Here is a 26,062-nt window from a genome sequence, read left to right as displayed (position 1 = left end):
TTTGTAGCTTGCTTTGGTCTTGACATGAGCCTTATATTTCTTTTGACCAAAGCTTGGGTTAGGAACAAAGTATAGCTGGGCATGAAACAATGTATGTCTAATAAACATGTCTAATGCCTAATGTATACCAGGATTAACTCTGCTGTACCTCTTAGGGCAGCAGAATTTGGGATGGACTTTGATGACATTGGGAACCTAAAAGAGCATTCATGTAGAACTTCCAGGGGCTCTCTTTTCTATGTGGAACCTACTAGTAAAATGTCTGAAAAGGTTGAATTATAGAAATATACCTCTTATACAAGATGAGAAACCAATTTAGTCTATTATTTTTGAGAGCATCTACAAAGCTTCTATTATGCAAACAGAATAGTTATTCTTTGTTTAGTGGAAGGGCTACTGAGATGAGGAGGCACAACATAGATATCTGGAAAGTCTTATAATCCTTTGGAGCTTCAGTTTCCTCAACTGTAAAATGGAGTAAACATGACGATTCTGCTTATATCACTATATATGAAAGAAAGCAATATTTTGCGTGTATAGCTAATTTGTAAGTGATAAAATACAAATGCATGCCTTTGGAGAAAATCTATGTGATAAACTGAAGATGGATCATGAGTTCAGTCTAGGGTTTCTCAACCTGGGCACAGTTAACATTTTAGACTGGATAATCCTTTTTTGGGGGAATTGTGGGGGGTGCCCCCATGCATTATAGGATGTTTAGCAGTGTCACTGCCCTCTACCCTGTAGATGCTAGTAGAGAACATCTACCTCCCAATCATGACACCCAAAAATGTCTGCAGACATTGTCAAATGTTCCCTGGTGGAGAGGGAAGAGGCAAAATGGCCCCTGACTGAGAACTACTGAGTTAGTCCTATATCTAATAACCTCTGACAAGCTCTTACTGGTGACAGTGCCACTGTCCCAAAAAGTGCACACTTTGATTAAGCGTGAGAGCTGCCCAGCACAAAGTCCATACTGTCTTTCAAATAAATATGATTTATCTGAACTCTGACACTGACAATGCTCTTGCCTGTGATTCTCAAATGGGTCCTAAAATAGATCAATAGGGGCAGCTACCTTGGCCACCATAGAGTCAGTTTTTGAGTTAAAGATGAGCCATGTCTTTCTTTATTAACAATGACAAATTCCTTATTGGATCTCAGGTGTAACCTGCTTTGTTTCCCATCACCCACTCTTTGCCGCCTAGAAAAGGATGGAGGAACCCATGGCAGAATGAACATGGACACATTTTATTTTGTATCCCTATACATTAATACATTTCTTTATTATTTTTACATAATCAACATTGGTTTTCATGCATGCAGGCACATAGATATTTGTGTAATTAGAGGATGGATGAATTGCCTTGAGAGTTAAAGCAAAAACTCAAATCTCTCTAACCCAACCTTTTATTTTTTCTTCAGTCTTTCTCTCTTTCATGACTATTCACTCCTACCTCTCTCTGTATTATTTCATGCTGGCAGCCATTACACCCTTTTTGATTCCATTTTTTTTTTTTGAATTACGTAACAACAGTCGCTCATTCTGAACTCCTGACAAGGGATGCTATTTGTTTGCCTTTCTATAAATGTTGGTGTTCTCTTAGTCTCCTTCTGAGGTCCAGATCTTTTCCCATTTTATAGGCTCTTTCCAGTATCTTCTCCACTCACAGCATCTTAACCACTATTTATGCATTGAGTACTCTGGCATCAGAATATCTGAGACCTGACACCCAGGTTTAGATCTAACTGTCCAGATGTCTGCTGGATATTTCCAGGAACTTCAACTCAGTCAGCCCCAAACTGAACTCACTGTCATCCTCAGGTGTTTTTCTGTTGGTTTATTTTGCCTCCATCCCAAGCTTCTTAGGTTCTCTGTCTTGGTTCATTCCTAACTGCATTAAATGCTGGGAAGATGACTGTGTCTATATTCAGCATGTTCCATGTTCACGTGTATAAATGCATGTGTCCATGTGTTTACATTTATGTGCTTCTATTTATATTGATAGCGATGATGATGATAAAGCTAACATTTATTTGGTGCTTCTTTAGTGAGAGGCATTATGCAAAGTATTTTACATGAGTTATCATGTTTATCTTCAAAATACCCTTGTTAAGAATATGGAAATGTGGATTATTCCTGTTTTAAAAATGAGGAAACAGATTTAGAACAATTAAGCAATTTACCCAAAGTCACACATCTACTAAATGGTAAGGCAGTGGTATAACCCAAGCAGTCTGACTCAGATATTTTCTGATGTTTTGGAACAAAAAAGAAATTGTCCATAGTCTGTAAGCAGATATTTAGTGAGGCTATAAGGAGATCTTGTAACATCTGAGAGCCATAATGACCCCCCATAAATATGTACTGGAATCCCAGGAAAGCCTGAGAGGGATCTTCGAAAGAGGTGTTTGTCCCAATAGAGCCTAAAGGTGCCATCTGCATGAAGAACATTGACACACAACCAAAGTTCCTCATGCAGAGAGTAGAGTTGTGTGGAAGCGAGGGAACGTGAACATTTTTCCAGAGTACAGCTACAGTATTTATCAATTTTTACTTGCAGGGATTTTAGAAAAACAAGCTATTATTTAGCAGGCAATGTGAACTTCACTTAACCTGTAAGGGGTTTGGTCAGTTCTCCAAGGCAAGAGAGCCCCTCACCTAGATGGGGCATGAATAAAGTGCCCCCAAGACATCTCAGAGTAGTCTGCTAAGAAATCATACTACATTTCCCAAGTCTTAAGACCGAACCAAGATGGAGAGGATTAGTCTTTGCTGTAGCTGTCCTGGCTACAGAGGTGTGTGTCATAATGATATTGGTTGAAGATTGCTTATGAATAAGACATACACTTTTCAGCATTTTTCTCATAGCACACTAATTGGGAGGCTGGTTTTGAATATTTTTATGTCTCTGTTGCTTCTGAGGGTGAGTGAAAGAGTGTCTTTCTGGCACAAAAAGTCTCTGGTCTCTTCCTTACATGTCAATGTGGCTTTTACCAGTTATACTGAAAACCTGAGTCCTGGCACATCTGACTGAAGATGCCCTCTCTTCGCTCCTAAGCAGGGTCTGTGCAGTGGTCACTGCCGCTGCTTTCCTCCATCTCACTTTGCATGCTTGCCGGCCAGCCTGATCTTCATATAGCAACGCCGGAGCGCATCTGCTCTGAACAGCAATCAGGGGCCTGTGTAGGTGACTGAGGAGGACATAAGAAAGGTTGTTGATCTCTTGACATGGAAAGACATTCTGTCAAGCAAACTCAGCTTCACAGCGGCTGGGCTTCTGCTGTGTAAACAGAGATTGCTTAATTACACAGGTCATGTCAATTAGTGTGACCTTAGTGTTTTCAAGAAATTAATCACTTTCTGCAGAGCTGGGCCGTGTTCATACTTTAAGGCAGTATGGAATAAACCTTGTAGAAAATCTGGCACAATCTTTTTTTTTTTTTTTAATTTACAATGGATGCTTTCTTTTGAAATCCCTAGGCTGTGGTTAGGGTAAGAAATTTGCTTAAATACAGCAGTGGATACTGGCTTTGTTCAGGACTGGTGAGCATGAGGAAGGCTGGAGGAAAGAGAAGGGGAGCAAGTTGGGGATGGAAATAGCTCATGACACAGTGAGAAATCCACTTATGACTAAACGAGCCTATTTCTTCATCTTGACACTAAAAAGATGCTAATGTCAAAGGACTATGTTAAAACCATGCCACGGTCTGGTTTTTAACTGACAGGAGTCAGACAATTCAACCTTAAGATTTAAATCTTTATCAGTAGCTTTCCTTCTGGGGACTGGCAGAATGAGGGTGGTAAGGCAAGAACAAGAATCGGGTTCAAGCTGTCATTGCAGTAGATACCGTAATACCTGGAGACTGAAGTAAAGTATACATTTCCAAATTCATCTTATCTCTTCAACAAAGTTTTTCCGTTGGCTATAAAGCTATATTCACATATAAATATTAGATCTATAACTATATATGAATGTAAGTAGAAGACATAGTTCTGCACACGTGCATGCATGCATGCATTCAGTAATATTTATTGAAGTGCTAAGTGGTGAGTCTATCATGATGAACAAGAAAGATAAGGTCTTTGCCCTAATGAAACTTATATTCTTCTTGGGATGATACTAGCTCTTGTAACAAATAGAACATATAATACTGAATGGCTCACCTGCAGCTGAAGGTTATTTCTTGCTCATATAATGGTACAAGGCAGGTGTTCCTTGTTGATGAGCAGGTATTGTCCTTGAGGTTATTTGGGGACCTGGGATCCTTTTGTTTTATGCCTCTCCTATTCTATAGAATCCTCTGTCTTTATCAAGTCCTCTGATGGGAAAAGGGCACATGAAGAGTGCCATGTGCTCTTTAAAACCCTTGGCTTACAAATTTGCTCATTTTCATTGGCTAGAAATCAGTTACATGGTCATATACAACCACAGGGAGGCTTGCATGGTCTAGCTGGGCAGCCCATGAACACAAGAAAATGGATGTAAGCAGAATAATTGCCATCAGCTGCCACAATGAAGATGTGTACAAATTAACAATTACAAATATTAGAAATTCTAACTTCTGCTATAAAGAAAATTAAACAGGACATTATGAGAGAGAAAAACAGTGTGGGGTGGGAGATGAAAAGCTCTCTCTCTTTTTTTTTTTTTTTTTTTTTTGAGACAGAGTTTGGTTCTGTTACCAGGCTGGAGTGCACTGGCGCCATCTTGGCTCACTGCAACCTCTGCCTCCTGGGTTCAAGCGATTCTCCTGCCTCAGGCTCCTGAGTAGCTGGGATTACAGTCACGCACCAGCACCCCTGGCTAATTCTTGTATTTTTTTTAGTAGAGAAGGGGGAAAACCTCTCTTAAAGTAAGTGACCGGGAAAGCATTCTGAGGTGAGGACATTCAAGTTCAGAGATCAAGAATAAGGATAAATCATCCTGGGAAGAGCCAGAGAGGGTTCTGAGCAGAGGGAAGAGCAAACACAAAACTCATGTTTACCTCATGTTTATCTAAAGAGGCAAACAATATTCCTTCATGTCTTAGTCATTTGGATAGTAAAGAGGAGAAACCACCAGGTTATTCATCCCAAATTCCCACCAAAAATGTGTCTTGCTTTTAAAAATGATGACATGAGTTATGACATTAAAAGGCAACTCCCTGCCTTTTTGAGTAAATTCTAGAAATTTTGGAGAATCTTTGCTGTTTGTTTCAGAAGCCATGGAATCTCTGGATCCATATGTTATAGGGAATGATTAGAGGATTCTTAAAATACATGCCTGAGCTCTGCAGTTTCCATCTGCTTTAAATACACTTACATAAAAGGGATAAGAATATGCCCTCCTTTATTTCTCCTCCATTGACTCCCACCCCCTGTCTTGGATGTACTTACATTGTTATATTGTTTTGACAAATAGCACATCTTGCAATTAAATTCGCTACCAACAGAATGCTAGGGGCCTGAGCTGCGATCACTTTCTTCATACAGAATAATTTCAAGAGGCTCCATGCTGATTAATTATACTGAAAGCAGCTCTAATGATAGTTTCAGAATACAGGATTAATTCATATAACATGGTAAATATAAATGGTGGATTTTCAACCTGATATATTAAACCATTATGGCTTATTGGGCAAATATGTATCTTGGCATGAGCCTTATGCTGAGCCTTGGCAGAAAGTGTGCATCACTGAGAAGGAATCTTTATAAACAGCATTTGATGAGTGGTCGCTCTGCACTTAGAGAACATGTATTTCTACACTAAGTACAGCTGCCTTTGAAGGAAATGTAAAATACATTAAAGGATGAATGTAAAAGTGTTTGGTTTGATCAGTGATTGCCAATGGATGCTGGCTCTGAAGATACCTGTAGTTATTGGGATTTACCAGCAAAAGCTATCCTTATATTCTTCCACTTATTAAGTTGTCACTTGTAGAGCTCTAGTTATATGTCAGACACTGTATTAAGTGTTATACATGTATAATCTTACTTATTTTTCTACCACTTTTTCTTGTTGGCTTTGGTCCTGTCAAGCACATTGGCCTTCCTCCATTTTTCTTCCCCACATACACCAAACTCATTCCTGTCTCAGGATCTTTGCACTTTCTCTTCTGTCTCCCTGGAAAACTATTCTGACACATTGAATGGCAAGATATTTTTTATTCAGATTTCAGGCTGGGCACGGTGGCTCATACCTGTAAGTCCAGCACTTTGGGAGTACGAGGCAGGTGGATCACTTGAGGCCAGGAGTTTGAGACCAGCCTGGCTAACATGGCGAAACCCCATCTCTTATAAAACAAACAAAAAAATTCCTTTTTTCATCACTTCCTTAGAGAAGCCTTTCCTAATCACCCGATTAAAAATATCTTCCACCTAGGAACCATCTAGGTGGAAGATACTTTATTTTTTCTTGGAACTTATCACAATCTGAAATTTGCTTTTGTTGCTTAATTACTGTCTGACTCCCTCTCTGTCCCCAGTAAGAACTAAACTCCTGCTTGGTAAATGCTTTATTGGTTTTGTTCATTGTTGCTTCTTCAGTGTGTAGAATAATGTTTGCCACATGGCAGGCACATAGTGGGCTCACCACTTATTCCTATGACTAAGTGACTTATCTAAGATTATAAGCAAGTAAGTGATGAGACTGGGGATCAAACTCAGGATCATCTGACTCTGGAATCTGAGCCATTGACCAATATGCCATTTTCTTGCTCCTGATTTCCATGTCCCTATGCCATAGCCCCATCGTTACAGAGCCCACATGACAATCCTGTTTGTCTCATTCCTACCTAAAATGGCCAATGAGGACACACACACAGACAGCACCAGTTAAACACCAATGACACCCTAAAGAGTTGTCAAAAGTATCCCGATCCACAGAGGGAGGAATGAGGTTCAGATCACTTGTGAGCTTTTCATGTTTATCATGTGTCACTGTTCAGGAGACAGAGCCTAATTCTAGTTTCCAAAGATTTAAATTAGTTTAGCACATGTATCTGAGGATTTAGAAGTGTCCGTTCTTGTCTTCCTGCTAAGAGCTAGTTTTGCCTCAAGCCTTGAAGTGTGAATGTAATTCCATTAACCACTCCTTTACTCCAGCAGTTCCACTCCATGACATCCTGTAGGTTCACACGTCCTCCATAATTTTTAATGAGTTATTTGGAATCTTTCAACCAGATAGAAGCTAGCAATCAGGCACATTTCTGAGAATATTGCATTCCATATCAGTCAAGGATATTTTAAAGGACAAAGTTAAGAAAGACCTAACTGCAGACCATTTTAATGTAAATAATACTTAAACTGTAGTCAGTCACACAGGCACCATAGATTTGTACTGGAAGATATGAGGAGAGTCCAGAGAGTGGATATAAGCCAGGAGTGTGTATTGAAAGACCAGAAGCCAACTGTGTTGGCTCACACCTGTAATCCCAGCACTTTGGGAGGCCAAGATGGACGGATAACGAGGTCAAGAGATCGAGACCATCATAGCCAACATGCTGAAACACCATCTCTAGTGTCAGTACAAACATTAGCTGAGTGTGGTGGTGCACCCCTCTAGTGCCAACTAGTCAGGAGGCTGAGGCAGGAGAATCGCTTGAACCTGGGAGGCAGAGGTTGCAGTGAGCCGAGATTGCACCCTGCACTCCAGCCTGGCAACAGAGCAAGACTCTGTCTCAAAATAATAATAATAATAATAATAATAATAATAATAATAATAATAAAGAAAGGTCAGAACTGGGAGAGGGTGAGAACGGCACTGTGAGTCTGCAGGGTTCCCTTCAGGCTTCCCTTGCTCTTAATTTGTCCTATGACCTTGAAGTTGTTGTTTTAAAGTCCCGGACCTTAGTTTTCCAAGCTGTAAAGGGAGGTGTTGGACAAATTTGGACTATCATAACTTACATTGAGGACTCCTTTTATCATTTTCTTCTATGAACCTCCTATGATGACATATTTTTCAATCAAATTGCATTATTAAGAATCACATTCTCTTTAGAGTTCTTTAAAGTCATGTAAAACTGCTAGTTGAGAGCTTCTCATGTAGATGAGATAACCAGAGTTTCCATATGGAGTTGATAGGGTCCCAGACAAGGGAAAGTTAACTGAATATTTCAGTATGCAGACTTACTGTGGATGCTTTTATGATTCCCTCTCTGCAATAATGTTACCCATTATTACAGTCAAAAACTCTTACTTGGGAGCCACTAGATTAGCTGATCTCTGGGGTCTCTTGTGACTCTAATATTTGACGAGTCTGCAAAGTAGTTCAGCTGACAGGTGGAATGTAGAATGTAGACTATAGGGGTTTGAGGGTAGAAGTGTGATCAGTACCTTTTAAAAAATATAGAGAGTTTATTTTGTCGAGCAGTTTTAGGTTTACAGAAATATAATACCCTCTCAACCCCATCCCCATCCCCTACCCCCCAGTTTCCCTTATTATTAACATCTTGCATTAGTGTGATATATTTGTTACAATTGATGTGCCAATATTAATATATTATTAAAATCCATAGTTTTGTGGGCCGAGTGTGGTGGCTCATGCCTGTAATCCCAGCACTTTGGGAGGCTGAGGTGGGTAGATCGCATGAGCCCAGGAGTTTGAGACCAGTCTGGGCAACATGGTGAAACTATTTTCACCAAAAAAGAAAGAAAGAAAGAAAGAAAGCTGAGTGTGGTGGTGCATGCCTCTAGTTCCAGCTACTCAGGAGCTAAGATGGGAGGACCACTTGAGCCCAGGAGGTGAAGGTTGCAGTAAGCTGAGATCACACCACTGCACTCCAGTCTGGGTGACAGCAGGACCCTGTCTCAAAAATCAGTATCAATCAATTTATAGTTTACACTACAGTTCACTGTTTGTGTGTACATTCTATAGGTTTGGATAAACACATGAACATATGCATCATTACAGTATTATACAGAATGGTTTCACTGCTCTAAAAATCCCCTATCCTTCACCCATTCCTCCCTCTCTTCTCCTAGACTCCTGGCAACCACTGATCTTTTCACTGTCTTCATAGTTTTGCCTTTTCCAGAATGTCGTATAGTTGGAATCATACAGTATATAGTCTCTTGAGATTGACGTTTTCTTACTTAGTAACATGCATTTAAGACCCCTCTATGACTGTCTGTGGCTTGATAGCTCATTTTCTTAAATTGCAAAATGATATTCTATTATATGGATTACCAGTTTGTTTATCCATTCGTCCGTTGAAGGACATCTTGGTTGCCAATGCCTTTTATTTAGTTGAGTTTTTTACTCACATAATTTTAGGTTTACATGCAGTTATAGAAGTAATACAGAAAGATCCCATGTACCCATTACCCAGTCTTCCTCAGTAACATTTTGCAAAGTTATTTTACAATATAACAACCAGAATATGGACATTCATGTAATCTACCATCTTATTCAGCTTTCCCTTGTTTTACTAGTACTTGTGTGGGTATATTTTTAGTTCTATAAAATTGGATCATGTGACTAGCTTTGTCTAACACCACAGTCCATATATAGGGAATTTTCATCAGCACAAGGATGCCTCATCTTGTCCTATTTTAGTAATCATACTTACCTTCTCTGTGTGTCCAAACTTCCTCCTGTAAGGATTGGATTAGGAACCTCTCTAATGGCCTCATTTGAATGTAGTCAAAGCCCTATCTGAAAATATAGTCACATTCTGAGGTACTGGGGATCAGGCCTTCAATGTCTGAATTTCTGGGGAAGGAACAATTCAGTCCTTAACATGCTGTATGTATCCCCTGGTTACTGGCTTTTTACCACATAATTCCCTGGGATATCAATAGTTTGTTCCTTTTTATTGCTGAGTATTATTCCATGAAATGCTTCCCGATGCTTTTCATTTCACGTACTTCAAGTTAATATTTTTAAAGCCTTGTGATTAGGTGCCCTAAATTAATGCAAAAGTACAACAAGCAAAAAACAGAGGTTAGGAAGCATAGAACAGACTAACTTCAACACTAATTTCCTTTTACCGAGTTACCATGTATCAGCATTAAAAGCCAAGATTTGGAATTTTTAAATAATCATTCACAATTAACATGAAGAAGTGTTTATTTTTTGGAAGGAGGTACTTCACTGTCACAATATTCTAAATTTAAACTTTGAAAATATATATATGGTCTAATCTTTGCTCTGATTCTGTATTTGTTGGAGAAACGCGTAAAGATACAAATTTCAACGTGTTTGGTTGCTTTTTTCATAACCCCTTCATCCAGACAAACTGCTGCTTTTGTTCATGTGATCTTCCACTCATGATCGAATTTAGCTGCTTGTGTCTTTTTGAAAATCTGCTCATGAGAGAGAGGTTATGCTTCATGAATCTTAGATAATAGAGTCAGGACATACGAGGTCTCCTGCATGACATGAAGGGAAGAGGGGCCGCCCGAGAAGAGATGGTGAGGAAGTACTCACCAATAACAAAACTCCTGAGAAACCCTTGTTGATGGGAAATACTGGGAAAACTAGACTGAACTGGTGAGACATCTCATTTACAGACTATTTTCAGAATAGTAAGGTTTCATTTAGTTCTAATAAAGCCTCAACTGTAACAGGCTAAGATACAGAGAGGGTCTAGAAAGCAAAGTTATATAAACCAATGAAAACCATAATTCATGCAAGGCCTAAATGTATAATAATGTGTTACTGACACGAAAGTCTTTAAAATTGTACATTTGTGTTGAGCAGTGGACATAGAATAAACACTTTCTGTATCCTTTTATTTAAAATTACAGTGTATGCTGGGTCTTATTTATGGTCATTAAGATGCTTCAGGTTATCAACCTGACACATTGTTTTGAACTTCTTGTTTAACATCAGCAACAAAGTGACAACTACTACTCTGTTACTGCTACTGTTTATTGAGTGCTCCATGTGAACCAGGAACCATGCTGGCCACTTTAATTAATTTAATCCTCACAGTTACCTTATGAGTTAAGTATGGTGATTATTCCCATTGAGAGTCAGGGACACCGGGACTCAGAGAAGTTAACCTGGCCAAAGTCACATTAACCAGGAAAGCTTGAGAACCAAGAATGAAATTCTGTGTCTAGTTCTTTCAAATTCTAAATAAAGGATGGGATAGGAATAATACCTTTTAGGGATATCGATCCAGAAAAGGATATAACAGAGGAGATTCTGAACCACTGATATGAGCCAAGAAATTGAAAACATCAGTGTAAAATATCCAAAGTCCATGGGTAGCTAGAAACTTCTTTTCTTCCCTTCTCGTTCTCTTATAACGAATACTCTCAACTGGAAAGGAGGGCCCAGATGAAAAGTACCTTGGAACATGCTGAGTGTTAATCAGCATATCTCTAGATTGCCACATTAAGAAGCAAAGCCCCCTAATAGAAATTTCATCCCAAAAATATAGTGATAAAGTATATATGTATAAATCTGAACCTGTTTACATAGGCTGATATTTGTTTCAGGAGATATAACTTGGGCATCTTCAAGAATCAAGTGCACAGTTTATTTCAAAACCATTCTAGAGCAGTGCCATCCTATAGAACATTCTGCAATGATAAAACAAATTCCCTGTTCACCATGTCCAGTGCAGTAGCCAATAGTTGCCTATGGCTATGAAACACTCAATGAGGCCATTGAGGCTCAGGAAGGGGATCTAAGATGTCGTTTAGTTTAAATTTAAATAGCCAGGCATTTGGCTTCTGTATTGGACAGTGCAGTTCTAGAAAGTAAAGGTGTAATTATAATAGATATCATGAAATTCTAAACATACTTTTTCCTTTGTATTCTCATCATCTGTTTCTCTGGGCAGGGGAGTGGAGAAGGGGAGAAAGAAGGAAAGGGTGGTTGTGTCCAAAGGTAAAATCATTTTTAATGTTTGTCTGTCTGAAATTTAGGCTGTGTTTTATTGACAAAATTGAGGAAGGTTGAAGATTTGGCAGGCCTGTCTGTCCCCTCTCCTGTGTGAATATGTCAGCACCTCATTAATAATGTGTTAAACTGTAAAGGCCCTTTTCCCTCCTACTATGGGCCTATTTTTAAAGAACACTTCAGTACCCCTTTTGCATCTCACAGTGTTTTTTTTTTTTTTTTTTTGGTTTTTTTTTTTTTAATTTACGAGTTGCTCTGTGGATTAATTTTAGCATATGTTTTATTTAAATATATCCTGAATATTTCCAAATTGAAACGGGAGAAATTGTTTTGTGGTAGGGAAGTTGTGCTGTGAGTTTTTGAGGACTGTATTAGCTGCTCATTTCCTAGAAATTAAAAGTATGAAGATTCTCTGTATTATCTGTTCTCTAATTTTGATTGGCATTTCAGCCAAATGATTCAATCACACATGTGGTCCTGGTGGTTCTTCTCTTGCCAAGAGAAGAAAAACATATGGGGTATAGTTTTTTTTTTCCCCTTAACCGTTTTTGACATTTTTGTTCAATGTAGGATTAGATGACAGTGTCTTTGAAAGATACTGAATATTTTAAGCCTTAAGTTTGTAGAGCTTGTGTCTTACAGGTGCATGGTGAATTGTCATTGTTTTTTTTCTTCCTAAGACAGACATCTAGAATAACCACTTTCTGTATTTCCTGACACTGAAAACAGATATGGTTTGGGATTCCTTTTATAGTTTCTTCAGCTAACGACTCCAGTGACCGCTCAATTGTGGTCTCATAGTAAATCAAAATTTCTTTGAAAGACCCAGCTCTGTTATGTAATTGTAAGTCCTAAGAAGTCATCTCTCTAAAAAGAAAGGTGAATTTCTGTTGCCTTAAATAATGTTGACTTTGCCACTACATATGATAGTTTTTGAAGGCAAAATAAGTAGACCGTTTTCTTCTTTTCTTCCTTCTTTTAAATTAACCTGTGAACACATAAGTTGTGTTTACACATAAGGCTGTGTCAGATCTGGTTGGCCAATCATGAATAAAGAGAAGAACCACTCTGCAAACGTCTGCATCAAACGTACGTGTCATCCCCCAAATGATTTGTTCTAGATGGAATGTGGGGTTTCACAGTGGCTAAGGAGAATACTCTGATTCCCTTACTGAACTCTCAACTGTTTTCTATGCATTTTAATAAAGCAGATTTAGAAAACAAAACCAACCTTATGCTACTAGCGTGAGTGATGTGTTCATAGCCTGCAATTTGTTAGCATCTTGGAGGCTCTGGGAAAGGAAATTCACCATATTTTGCCAGGATGCACTTAGGTCAACGAGGAGGACAGTGGAACTTTTAAGTATGGAAAGACTGGTGGGGACTGGGGTCCAAGCTGACAATTCACAGGCGTAGGCCAGGACCCAGAGTTTTCCCCTCTGCCCAACTTAGCTGATGAAACATTAGTGTTGCACAAGACTCTTCAGAAGTCGATGCCCCCTTCGGCCAACTCGGAGAAAAGGCTTCCTCAGAAACTGAGGCCTCCATCTGTGCCAATCCTTGTAAGCGGTTCACCTCTTCAGAGGCTAATGCCTCTCAAAACCAAGAACAATTAAAGCGAGAGTCTTTCCAAGCAACTGGGGAATTGAGCAAAATGAATCAGAAATCCTCAGCCTTCGCTCTGGAGGCTCGCCTCATTATGAGAGCAGATCTATTAGCCCTCTTGCCATTGTCTTTCATTTCTCAAGTGAGGTGATTCTAATTAAATTAATCTGCATGTCAATCTATCGGTGATCAATCAAAGAGCCTGAGGTTTCCCCTATGCTGCAGGGTGCTTGTGGCTGACAGGGGCTGATAATGGAGGAAGAAATAAACTGTCAAGCAAAGTTAATTAGTCAACATAATAGGTGGATTAAACGGGAGCGGGCTGATTGCTGTTTCCCGTGTCAAAGCATGAGGTGGGAGCTGAAGCTGCAATTACAGACAATTATTATATTTGGTTGTAAGAGGTCGCATGAATAAACATATCTCTATGGGTTTCAGTTTTAATCCCTTTCCCCATTTAATATAAGGAGAAGTGTAGGTCATTTCTTCTCATTGTTTTAGTCAAAGTTCTCTGAGACAACATCTTTGCCTGTGTCTCTTCTGGCAAACTCGGTTCACAGTCACTTTATGAGATGGTTTCAGTGTCTAAATTATGCCTTGGGCCAGTACCACCAGTTTTTTTTTTTTTTTTTTTTTTTTTTTTTTTTAATTTGCAACAGATCTAGGACCCTTAATTAGCAGGAATTTTTTGGGGTGGGGTGATGGTGATAGTAGCGAGGGGGACTTTGGTCTGATGAACCAAACTAATGTGGAAAGAAAAAAGTACAAGAAATCTCAAAAAGACACCCAGGAGAGAAAAATGCATCCCAGCTCTTACTGAAATCTTTTTCATTTCTCTATCCTCTTAACCCTGACACAGTGGGGGCGGGGGGGGGGGGAATATTTTAAAGATTCAAAAGATTTTTATTTGCATGATCAACTGTGATATCTGCTTCAGTGTCTAAACTGAAGGGTAATTTAGGTGAAACACAACCACCCTGGTGTAAAAAAATATGCTAATAAAGATCCTCTTGTTAAAATTATGGTTAACAGTGTACCTTCTGCTGTATAACTATAAACTGTGCAATTTTACTTAAAACTGCATCAAAAGCGTTCCATGCCAAAGACCCACTCATCAATAGCTCCTCTTGTTAGACTTGTACAGCATAAGCACCAGTTATTATGTGAAATAGCTATGTAATTTTCTTCAGCTCCCAGCTGTTATTTATTTAACTTGAGTTTATTACCCACCATGCTTTTATATTAAAATGTTCATTCATTTCTTTCTTATGTCTCCAGGTCGTGGTGTCTACGACAGTCAATGTGGATGGCCATGTCCTGGCAGTCTCTGATAACATGTTTGTCCATAATAATTCCAAACATGGGCGGAGGGCTCGGAGGCTTGACCCCTCGGAAGGTACGCCCTCTTATCTGGAACATGGTAGGCGAATCATTTTCATTGGTTGGCATTGCTACTTTAACTGTGAATATATTTGGTTTCTTTCTTCCACTCTACCACATGTTCTACTCCGTTTAAATTTCAAAGGTCTGTTTGAATACGATTGGTCCTCCAGGGTTTTTTCTCTTCAACATATGATGCCAAATATTTAAAGACAGGAAAATATCTCTGAGGCCCATCTTTCTTGTGGGACCACTCTCTACTCTGGAAATGGCTAATATTGCCTCCTTTCAGGTTGAGAGAAAGGAGGCCTGGACCATTGCTTTATTCTAAGCTCCCACTGGATTACAAAATAAGGAAAGGCCAATCCAAGGGAAAAATAAGGAGAGGCCACGCAATTTGGTATCACAAAAATTGTGATATATTTGACGTGTTTATAATTGACCATTGAGGTTTTATAATGAACCCATCCTCTTTACCATCCTCCTGGTGTATCTCAGTGACTACCTGTTGAACTTCATTTGGAGATCAGGTTCAATGTCGAGGTTGGAGGTGCTTTCTGAATATGAAGCCCAGACCAAATGTCCCTCCTGTGCTCTGTACCTAACTCTCACCTCTTCACCACATGATAGAACTTGCTTTCTGTAGGTAGACTTTGGTAGCGAGAAATCACATTTGTCTTGAGAATTATGGCTAATCAGTGGTGCTGTTGAGAAGACTGAAGGAAACCAGATAAAAATTTGAATCAAGGAAAGTGAATGCCACTCAGAAGAACCATGGGTTGGGTTAGGGGCACGCCTGAATTTTTCAGTCTGCATGTGTGTGTAATGTATCCACTCTTCCTCCTCTCCACTCATCCATCCATCCATTTATCTATCCATTCATCCATCCATTCATCCATCCATCCATCCATCCATTCATCCATCCATTCATCCAAGAATGAGTGACTGAGGCTTTACTGGATACCAGTCACCATGTTAGACTTTCTTCAATTGCCTCAAACTCTCAACCCATTTCCCTCACTTCCTTTTCCAGTTTGCTAGGTCAGCAAGATTCTTCTCAGAACGCTACAGCACAAATTATCACCTGATTGCCTGTTTTTTTCCGTGGGCCAGGAGTTGACCATAATTCACAAGGTAGAAAACTCCCTTCTCTGCCAGCATCCCAATTTAATAAACACACCACTCTCATCATTTTTTGCCTGGCTTTTCCCCCTGTGCTTATGGAACTTTTTATTAATTAGCCAGATGTAACACTCTTAGAAGGGATTCTTCACCACGTCCAGTTTTACAGTCTTTTTAAAGTAAACCATCATCTTTCAAAAGCTGCTTCTTTATGGTTTCATTAGTGCTGAGACGGATTGATATTACATTTTGCAGGAGGCCATTTCAAACACCTGCTCATGATTACATTCCTAGTTCCATTTCTGTACTTAAAATTATTCTGATCGTCACTTTACAGTAATGTCTTTATAATACCCTTCGAGTCACTTAAGGCATTGTGTGACTAGAGGTGTTTAGGTGAAAGGAGGAGGTAAAATTAGGGAAATACAGTGGGCATGGTTTGGAGAGTGCTGCTTAAGGACTGAAGTTATGTTTTTGACTGTGGCTGGTTCGTTGCAATAGGTACTGTCCAATCTGGTGACAGACTTGACTGTCAGTTTGAAATCTGAGTTCACACTTTCAAAATACGCTTAGGCTACACCCAGCTCCTATTTCTGCTCTCGGGAAGCCAGTGAGAAAGCTCCTGACATCATGCAAATTATCCTTCCAACAAAACACCCAAAGCAAACATAGAATATAACCTGCTCTAAAAGAGCCCTCTAGGCAATGAGGATCAGTAACATTATTTTGCAGCATGATAAAGGACTAGGTTGTGAAATAGGTACCAGGAACCCCAAATTCAATCCTTAGTTTCACTCTGGCCTCTATTTGACCTTGGACAAGTTGCTTTAGCTTTTGGGATCCTTGATTTCCTCCTTGTTAAAATGAAGGTGATGATCTGTAGGAGAGTAAAAAAAATCTGTGCTTTGGGTGGGGGCAGGTAATGTAGATAGGGAAGTGGGCTGGGTGGAGGCTGAGAAGACAGGCAAGTACACGCTCTGGTGCCCCCCGGCCCCAGCCAGTTGTTGCTAAGGGGAATGAGAGCCCAAGTGGGGCCAGATATTCCAGTTTGGCAACAATGCATTTTTAATTGTTGGTAACTAATTACAAAATTTTTGGACACTGAAGGGAGGAGAGGGGGGGAAGAATGCAGCCACAGGCCAACAGTTTGAGACCTCTGGATCAACACAGCTATAAGCTTCCTCCCAGCTCAGATGTTCCCTCTTCTAAGAGTATTAATATTTCAGTTGGGATATCATATTATTCTAAGTTTTAAAGACAGCATTTTATTCACCTGCTTCAGTTTACGAGTCCACAAATGGCCATATTATTATAAGATATTATTCCAAAAATGGTGACATTTCACTGCGTGTAAGTGGTTGGCCATCATTGGGGACATAGGTATGTCCTATTTCCCTCATCTAGGGGACTTGACTTCACCTAAGCCTTACTTCACTTCTCTCCAGTGGAAAGAAAGGGTAGACATGTTCAAATTCTTAGTAATGACAATAACATAGAAATCTGCTTCTCTGCAGAGTGAGTCAACTAACCACACAAAACCACCCACTCATTTAGACACTTCAGGCTGACACATAAATATCTACTCAGCAAAGGGTGACTATTGAACTCTTTCATTGGTAATGTGTGGGAGTGGACCTAGATGCTAATTCATGTTGATGTGAGGGTAATACTTTATTTTGCTGTTGAAAAGTTCTATTTCAAAATGCTCTGTTTAAAAGACTTCGAGAATCACACACCCTCTGTCTCTCTGTCTCTCTGCTTCCACCCCCAACTGCCTTCAAATAGCTACCGCATGGTGAGACCGCAAAGCATGTTCTCCTCTTGTGACCTGTGGGAACCTACGTTTTCCCCCATTCTGGACTTTTTATCATCTAATTTACAGGTAGCCTGAATTATTTTGGGCTATTCTGCAAATCTCTATTTATATCCTGCTTGTCAGACCGTTGGAGGAAGTTTCCTTTTGTGGCTCACCTTTCTGCATATAAGTAGAGACAGAGATGGTGCTTTACATTCATGCGTGGGCTTTCTTATGTGACCCATGGACTCACAAACCCCTGTGCTCTGATAAATGACCCTGTAATTCAAGTATGAGAGTTGACAAAGGCAAATTTATTTCATAGACTCTTGCATGGTCCAAAGATAGTGAATCCTGGCATGCTATAGATCGTGGAAAATGGTCTTCCCCTGCACTTTCTCTTCATTCATAAATACCAAGATTTTCTTTGGCTGGATATTTATGGGACCATTTAGCCTAGTGAGGTTTCTTCTTTAAGCAATAGCTTTATGGAAGATATACAGTTGTGGAGAGAGACAGCCTCAAAATGTGACTGCTCTCTCGGTTCCAATTTTTGAAAAAACATGGGCTCGGGATGAAAGGAGCTGAGTGGCTGCCACAAGGCTAAGTTCAGCGCTACCCTGTGTACTTGCCTTATCTTCCAGTCATTTGGGCAAGTTCATGAAGACTGTGTTCTGGGGAGTCGTTGAGGGGCTTGAGGAGTGTTGCTGTTGGCATTGTTGTTACCCTGAGTTCCAGGTTGTGTTTACTTGAATTCAAGGCCAACTGTGGCATCAGTTTCTCTGTTTCTTCCCCCTGTGGCAAAATGCGGTGCCCTCACAGCGCTGTGGTGCAGAGCCCCTGTTAGCTTGCATGTGCTAACACTTTATTATCTAATGATCTAATACGCAACAAGGCAAAGTGCCCATGCTCATCATTCTGACATAGAATGCCGGGAGAAGTGACTAAATTACTTTATGTACCATTAGCGCTTGCAGCTATGGTGAACTCACCGGCAGCATTTATGCAAATGCCTGTGAATACACTCTAGTGGCTTTGTCAGGAAACCGTCTGACAAGCAGTTTAAATGCTCATTTTTTAAAGGGGATATATGTATTTTTTTATTTTGGTGTGCATGTGTTTTTCTCCTTTCCTCTCTTTTTCTTTCCCTTCTCCCCTTTTTGGGCCATTGGAGGACTTGCCTCCTCCATGGTGACTAGAAAAATGTGAGCACGTTCCAGAGCTCACCCATCAGTAGGAGCCCTTTCCAGGAGTGGGATTAAGTTCCCAATAGGGTATTCTTTAGATCTAGTTTCTTTTTTTATTGTTTTGAATGTGTACATCCTTCATATTTATTTGAAAAAAAAAATGGACCTATTAATCAAGAGTTTTTAGAATATAAACATGTTAGTGTTCATGAGCTCTGACCTGAGGTCCTACTTAATTTTTTAGATCAAAGGCAGGTTCTTTAAAACATACTCACTTTTCAAAAATGAAAAATGATTGAAATTTAGCTTTTGTGGGCATCAGATACAAATCAATTAAATTTCCCTTCAAAGTTATGATAAAGACTGCAACATAAAACATAAACGGGCCAAGATCTCAAGATAAATAAAAACCATAGTGGAGTTTGGTCACACTCAAAATATTTTGAAGAATAAAGACTGATGATAGACTCACTGGGCGCATCTCCTGGCTGTGATTACAGCTCTGGAGAAATAGAGTCAGGTGTTCACTACCACCAGTGAATTCTGACCTTTTGGTTGTAGTGTCGCTTTACAACTGTCTCTGACAACATGGAGGTGTTCTTGATCTTTAGCATATGACCTTCTATAATCCTTTTGATCCAGACAGAGGCAGTTTTTGCTTCTGTCAGTTGCCCCTGGGTGTCCAGCACCATTGACTTCCTGTGATCAGCTGCATTTAAATGTGTTTTTTGTTTGTTTGGTTTGTTTGTTTGTTTTTATGTTTTTAAGGAAATGTGGAGAAAGATGGTTTGAGCTTGAAGAGATTACCCCAAATTGAGCCAGTCTCTTTTCCCTTCTGTATAATATGGTCCTAACAGGACGATAGAAGGAGGATCAGGCTGTCTGGCTGAAGAGCTGGATTCTAGTTCAGACTGCCATTAACTAGCTGTGTGGCCCTGGGAAGGTCACTTTGCTTCTGTGGGTCTCAGTTTTGTATGTCCAGTGAGAGTCAGGTAGCGTTCTCTCTAGGCTTCCTTTTAGCATGCACTACTTTGTGGTGCTCTGAACTGAAGCTATTGGCACATGACTTTCTGCAGGAGGTGACTTTGGAGAAATAGGACTTTCTGGGAACAGAGAAATCCACTGGTGTTTTCTAATAGAACCCTTCCTTTGGATCTCCATCCAAGGCATAAGGTGTCAGTAAGGTGGACTTGAAATCACTCATTCATACTAAGCATGCACTACATGCTAGACATTAAGCTAGGAGCAGTAGGATAATGCAGACTTAGTCCTTGCCTTCACAGAATATATACTGTGAATAGAGAGGAGAGGTACTAAGCAAAGTGTATGACAATGTAAATAGAGAGGAGGGGTACTAAACAAAATTAGAGTGGTACATCAAAGGGGCACCACAAAAGCAGAGGAGAGTAATGAAGTGTCGGGGAAGCTTTCTTTGAGGAAATCTCATTTATGCCAAAACCAAAGAGATGAGTAAGTTTTTACTAGGTGTCTTAGTCTGTTTTCTGTTGCTTTAACAGACTGGGTAATTTCTGAGGAACAGGAGTTTATGTCTTGCGGTTCTGGAGGCTGGGAAGTTCAAGGTCATGATGCCAGTAGTGGTGAGGGCTTCCAGGTTGCATCATCCCATTGTGGAAAGGAGGAAGGGCAAGCAAGTGTGGGTAAAGAGAGCTCACTTTTATAACTAACCCACTCCCGCAATAATGGAATTAGTCTGTTGAGGAAGGTAGAGCCCCCATGATCTAATCACTTCTTAAAGGTCCTACCTCTTAACACTGTTGAAACTGCAATTACATTTCAACATGAATTTTGGCAGGGACATTCAACCATTCATCTATTCAAACCATAGCACTAGGCACAGGGGACAAAAAAAAAATTGCCAGGTATAGGGAACTGTGTGCAAGGGTTGTTTTGCTTAGGTGAATTCCAGGAACAAAAGACTGAGAGGGCTCCTGTTGCTCCCAGGCAAGGGAGGAGTGGCAGGAGATGAGACTGGGGTGGCTGTGAGGGCTACATCATGCAGGCCAAAGTGGGCTGGTCAGGCCATGGTCTTGGTGGCAATTGTGAAGTGAGAGGGAGGTCAGGCAGGGCTTTGATGAACTCAGTTTCAATTATATGGGCTCCTCAGATCCCGTGAAAGCCCAGGGCAAGATTGCTCAGACCTGCTTATAACTTCGCCCTTCGCTGCTGGACTTTGGAAACTCACCAGGGAGTTGGCTGTGCTTTGGAGCTGTCCCCCTAATTACTCCTTATTGTATCAATAGTGCATGTGTTCTTTATAGAAAGTCAAACATTTTAAGTCCTTTTTCCTTTTTTTTTTTTTTTTTTCAGATGGCTTTGTATTATTGATTTAGTTTTTCGTAAGTGGCTTAGAAAGAGTGTACCTTCTGACATCTTTTTAAATGTGTGGAGACCCTCACCTTTTCAAGGTCTTTTGAGTGGAGGGCGGCTGCATTATTTGACCCATTAAAATGTATATTACCACAACAAAACTTAATGAGTGAAAATAAACTAAAACAACAGAGAAAAATATACCCTCCCAAATTTCTCTCTCCCCTCCTACCAGGGGCAATGCCTGAGTGACAGCTCACACTAAGGGAAGTCATTGAAGGATGGAAGGTCATTTCTTTCACTCTTCCTCATTCTACAGAGACCCAGAAAGTGGATATAATCTGCTCACACTTAAACATAGCTTGTTTCTGTCAAAATCCATTCAGTGCTCTTTATACTTATCCATGTGCATTTCAGGGGTTGCATAGTTTCCTGGTCACTGGATAAACATGCCAAGGGATTTGGGGTCCACCCCAATGCCTGTACATTTCATATTGGCCTAGCCTTGCCTCCAGTCTTTCTGGGATTCCCAGGATGCTGAGAAGAATGTCCGTAAAATAAATCCAGCTTCCTGACAGAAATGTACATTCAAGGGCAGATGTTGGATGATGCATAGCTTCCCACACAGCCAACAGCCCTTCTGTGGCTAGTTTTGGTGCAGAATCCCAGCCAAGCCCGCTAAGGCAAGATCATCTTGGTGAAAGGCCCAGGCTAAGTAGGAAAATACTGGTGTCATCTTTTGTGACTGAGGGTGGCATGTTACAATTTACCAATTTATTTTCCTACTTGAAAAAAAGAAGACAGGTGAAAGAGCAGAACATTAGGGTTAAGAATATCGAGATGTGTCATAAAATAGAGCACTGAGACCCCAGATTTTCAGGTATCAAATCAGGGCTTTTACTTTGAGCAGTTGAGAAGATGCCTTTTGTCTTTCCTTGAAATAGAAAGGATATGGTAAATGGTCAAGATAATGCATAAGGATGTTAGTGAAGACTGATTTCCAGCGTATTCCCTAAGTAATTCATAAAGCAGGTAACACCAGAGATCCTAACACTGGGGATGTGGTGGCCAGCAGGATCTCAGCTTCAGACAGAGCGAAGAGTTCATGAGCAGGTGATCTATGTTCTGCTCATTTGACCATGGCACCACCGATAGCACTGATAATAAAGGAGAAATAGCGCTCAGACTTTGTTGCCATGCTTGACGGTAACCAGGCCAGGTAGTAATCTTTATTATTCTATTATTATTTACTACCACTACTGTTTTTTTTTTAACTATTAGCATTTATGGATCATTTACTATATATGCCAGCACCATGGTAACCATTTTACTTATCAAGTCTTCCAACCAATCTCATGATATATGAATAATTATGATCCCCATTTTACAGATGAGAAAACCGAGGTTTAGAAAGAGTCAGTAACTTACTCAAAGCTGCAGAACTAATTGGAATTGGACCTGGAATTTGACCTTAGGTCTGCCTAATAACAGTGCTAAGAGTAATAACAATAAACATTCCCTGAGCCCTACTATGGCAGGCACAGAGTGCTATAGGTACCCTGTTGTAAAAATGAGACAACCAAGGCTGAAGAAGAGGGTCAATAACTAGCCTAAAGTCACATAGCAATTAAATAGTAGACCCAGGGTTCAAACCCAGGAAGTTTGATGCTGAAGTCTATACTCTCAACTATTGCTTTGGTACATTACAAGAAATTCCTTCCATCTCCTATCCTATTGTTCTTATTTTTTTCTTAACACAATCAAGGCAATTGTGCTGGTATCTTAAATAGACTTTTTAAAAGTTAACCCAGAGCATATCTTTTTTTAAAAAATGGGGCACATCATGTATATTTACTTTATAGTTTATTTTCCTTCAGAAACGTGAAGGAAATTTTTTGGCTGGGACACATTCTGCTAGTCAAATTTTAAAAAATGCTGATTTTATTCGATGATGAGTATATATTCTATGTGGCTGGCAAGATAATAAGGATGCTGGTAATATTTTATTTATTTGCAAGAATGTTCTAACTCATCTCCCTAGAAATCATTTGTTGGCCATATGGGCTCTCTGGCACGTGTACAAGGTGTGGAGGAAGGAGTCCATGAGAAAATGATGAGATGATGAGTTAGGCAGCCGTTAGGATACTGAAGAGTTCGGGAACCTCATGCTAGAAATAACATGTGAAACAGATTTGGATATAGGGAGGCTAGTTTCTTATATGAATTTCTTGACAAACCTGTAAACTGTGGGAAATTTCTAGTATTTGGTTGGTTGAGCTAATAAATGAGTGAATCACACCTGACTTATTTTAATAAGCACAAAGTGTGGTGTGTTGTGTGTTGTAGGGGGGATTTGGGGGCAAAGATTGTTGCTTTCTACTTATATTTTGGCTAGAAATGACAGAACTGTATTTAAAAACTTTTTTTTTTTTTTTTTTTTTTTTTTTTTTTTTTTTTTTTTGAGACAGGGCCTTGCTTTGTTGCCCAGGCTATGAAGTGCAGTGGTGCAATCATAGCTCACTTTAGCCTCAGACTCCTGCACTCAAGCTATCCTCTCACTTCAGCCTCCCAAGTAGCTGGGACTACAGGTGCACTCCACCACACCAGGCTAATTGTTTTGATTTTGTAGAGACAAGTGTCACTATATTGCCCAGGCTGGTCTTGAATGCCTGGGCTTAAGCAATTACATCCCTTTGGTCTCCCAAAGTGCTGGGATTACAGGCATGAGCCAGCCTGGTCAGAACTTTTTTAAGCCTAATTTTTTTTTGTCTTATATTTTGGTTACAAAAGCATCATAATCCCAATTGAATTGATTTGCCTAACTGATTGTTTCAAACCAAGCTGTCTCTATATTTATTTGTCACAGGAGTTTCCCTCACTTGAGAATTTTAGAGGCTTCAAATGATGTTCATGGGCAAGTAAAAGCTTTGATGTGCTGTTCATAAACCCTTCTTAAGATGAGATATTTAGGAGCAGTGGCCAGGGGTTGATTTCTGATTTTGAAATATGTTTGACCATTTTCAGTTATATATGCAAAAATAAATTAAAACCAAGCTCTGCCACTACCTTACTACATGACTTTGAGTATGTACTTTGATTTATGTGGGCCTCTGTTTCCTCATCAGTTAAGGTGGGTCTTGAAAGAGCCCTTCAAGCTCTGATTATTTGTTTTTTGAACTCAACTAATTCTGTGAGAGATTCTTCTATCGCTTAAGGGGCTACACACCTGCAGCCTTGGAAAAGTGGCTACCGAAATGCCCAGGTGATGGTCATTCTAGGGAACGGACCCAATTTCCCTCCATCTTGGCCATCTCTGCAGGAGGTTAACAGTTGGTTCTAGGAGTTCTGGAAAAGCCACAGAAATGTAGCATACACACCCATTTCACCTCAGGGAGCTCTCACCCTGCATTCTTCTCCCCGAATCCCGAATTTCTTCAGCTGGGAGCGTGTTGTGTACAAGCGGCTTGATGGTTAGCAGTGAGCTTTCAGACCACTATTTCCCATGCAGTAGGTGAGATAATTTTAGAAAATAGGGGAAAAACATTAAAACATTTTTGATGGTTATGTGTTTATGTTAATGCATAAACAAAACAATAACTCCAGCTTCAAAATCGATCTCACAGCTATTATTGCTTAGGGCAAGACTAAAGTTAAAGAAAAAGCTGATCTAAACAGACATAGTAGCTACATACTATTAAGTAAATAATAGTGTAAGTGGTACAGGGATAGAGGAAAATCATGACTGAAGCTTGGGAAATGCTGTTAGAGAGGGCTGTAAGGGTTGGGGGAAGTAATAATTCTTTCAAGTCACCGGGAAACAGTGTAGGAGCCTGGGAAACATTCTTTTTTTTTTTGAGTCAAATCATTTTTAAAAGAAAGTCCTTTAGGCTCAGTTTACCATTAGAATAGACTTAAATATCCTAACAGGATTAAAAAAAATAAAACTCCCAAGCTGCTGTTTTTTATTTTTAAACAAGTGGTGTCTGCACGTCAGAAAGCAGAAATTAGTTTGGAAAGAGGGCTTGCATCAAGACAGAAAATCAGCCAGGGTCCACCCAGGCAGCCCATTATGATAATATATACGGAACCAGCTGGACACTGAGCAAGGCTGACATTGTGTTGTCAAGGGCAGGATCGCCCATCAATTTCTGAGATAGAATTTGAGTTCAAATGACAGAAAAAGCAGCAACTGTGTTGAAACTGATGCATGGGGGAGGGGCAGGCAGGCAGGAACCACCGGGCCTAAACGCAGGAAGTCCTGGTACCTCCGGAAGGGGGTGGCTCTGTTTTCTCATCTGGCTGCTACCCTTCCTTCTAACCTTAACATCTGTCAGCAAGATCCACCTGGGTCCTTGCACGATTAGAGCCCACTATACGGGGAGCTTACTGGTGCTAATTTTAACCCCCAAGAGAATGGAGTGCCTGCTGCTGAAATGGGGGCTAGGTCGACCCAGGAAACGGGACTCCACATAGCCACCAGTTGTCAACCTAAGAAGTCCATCATGGGTGTAGTGGCAATTGTTCATAACTTCTGGATGAATTCGTAACTTTTCAGCTACTCTGTACAGTTCCTTAACATCTTAATAACACCAATGATTCCTCTTTGGTTCATTTGCTTATTCATTCAATCATTCATCTATTTAACACTAACACATGTTTATTGACTGACTGCCAATTATATCAGACAATAGGGCTACAGAGGTGATAAGGCAGGGACAGTTGTTAGCATTATGAGGTAGACTGTCATGTGAGTGTATTTATGTGCTGATATTAGACAAATAATGGCACACGGAATGATTTAAACTGCA

The 26,062-nt window shown here is 40.0% G+C and overlaps 1 protein-coding gene across 13 annotated transcripts in view; it reads left to right on the top strand.

The window, feature by feature from the left end:
• Window positions 1-26,062, top strand: part of EBF1 (EBF transcription factor 1) — a 408,048-nt gene that overhangs the window by 263,461 nt on the left and 118,525 nt on the right. For 9 of the 13 annotated variants that reach the window (XM_010372552.2, XM_030927378.1, XM_030927385.1 and 6 more), the window contains exon 8: window positions 14,721-14,862. In XM_010372552.2, coding sequence (XP_010370854.1) covers window positions 14,721-14,862 — 142 coding nt within the window. The remainder of the gene's footprint in view (window positions 1-14,720; window positions 14,863-26,062) is intronic. The other 4 variants (XM_030927380.1, XM_030927379.1, XM_030927386.1 and 1 more) reach the window with 1 other exon arrangement.

Source organism: Rhinopithecus roxellana, chromosome 3 (genome assembly GCF_007565055.1).
Source record: "Rhinopithecus roxellana isolate Shanxi Qingling chromosome 3, ASM756505v1, whole genome shotgun sequence".
NCBI classification, from domain to species: Eukaryota; Metazoa; Chordata; class Mammalia; order Primates; family Cercopithecidae; genus Rhinopithecus; species Rhinopithecus roxellana.
Note: the sequence above shows the minus strand (reverse complement) of the source record. Positions and strands in the feature narration are given on the sequence as shown.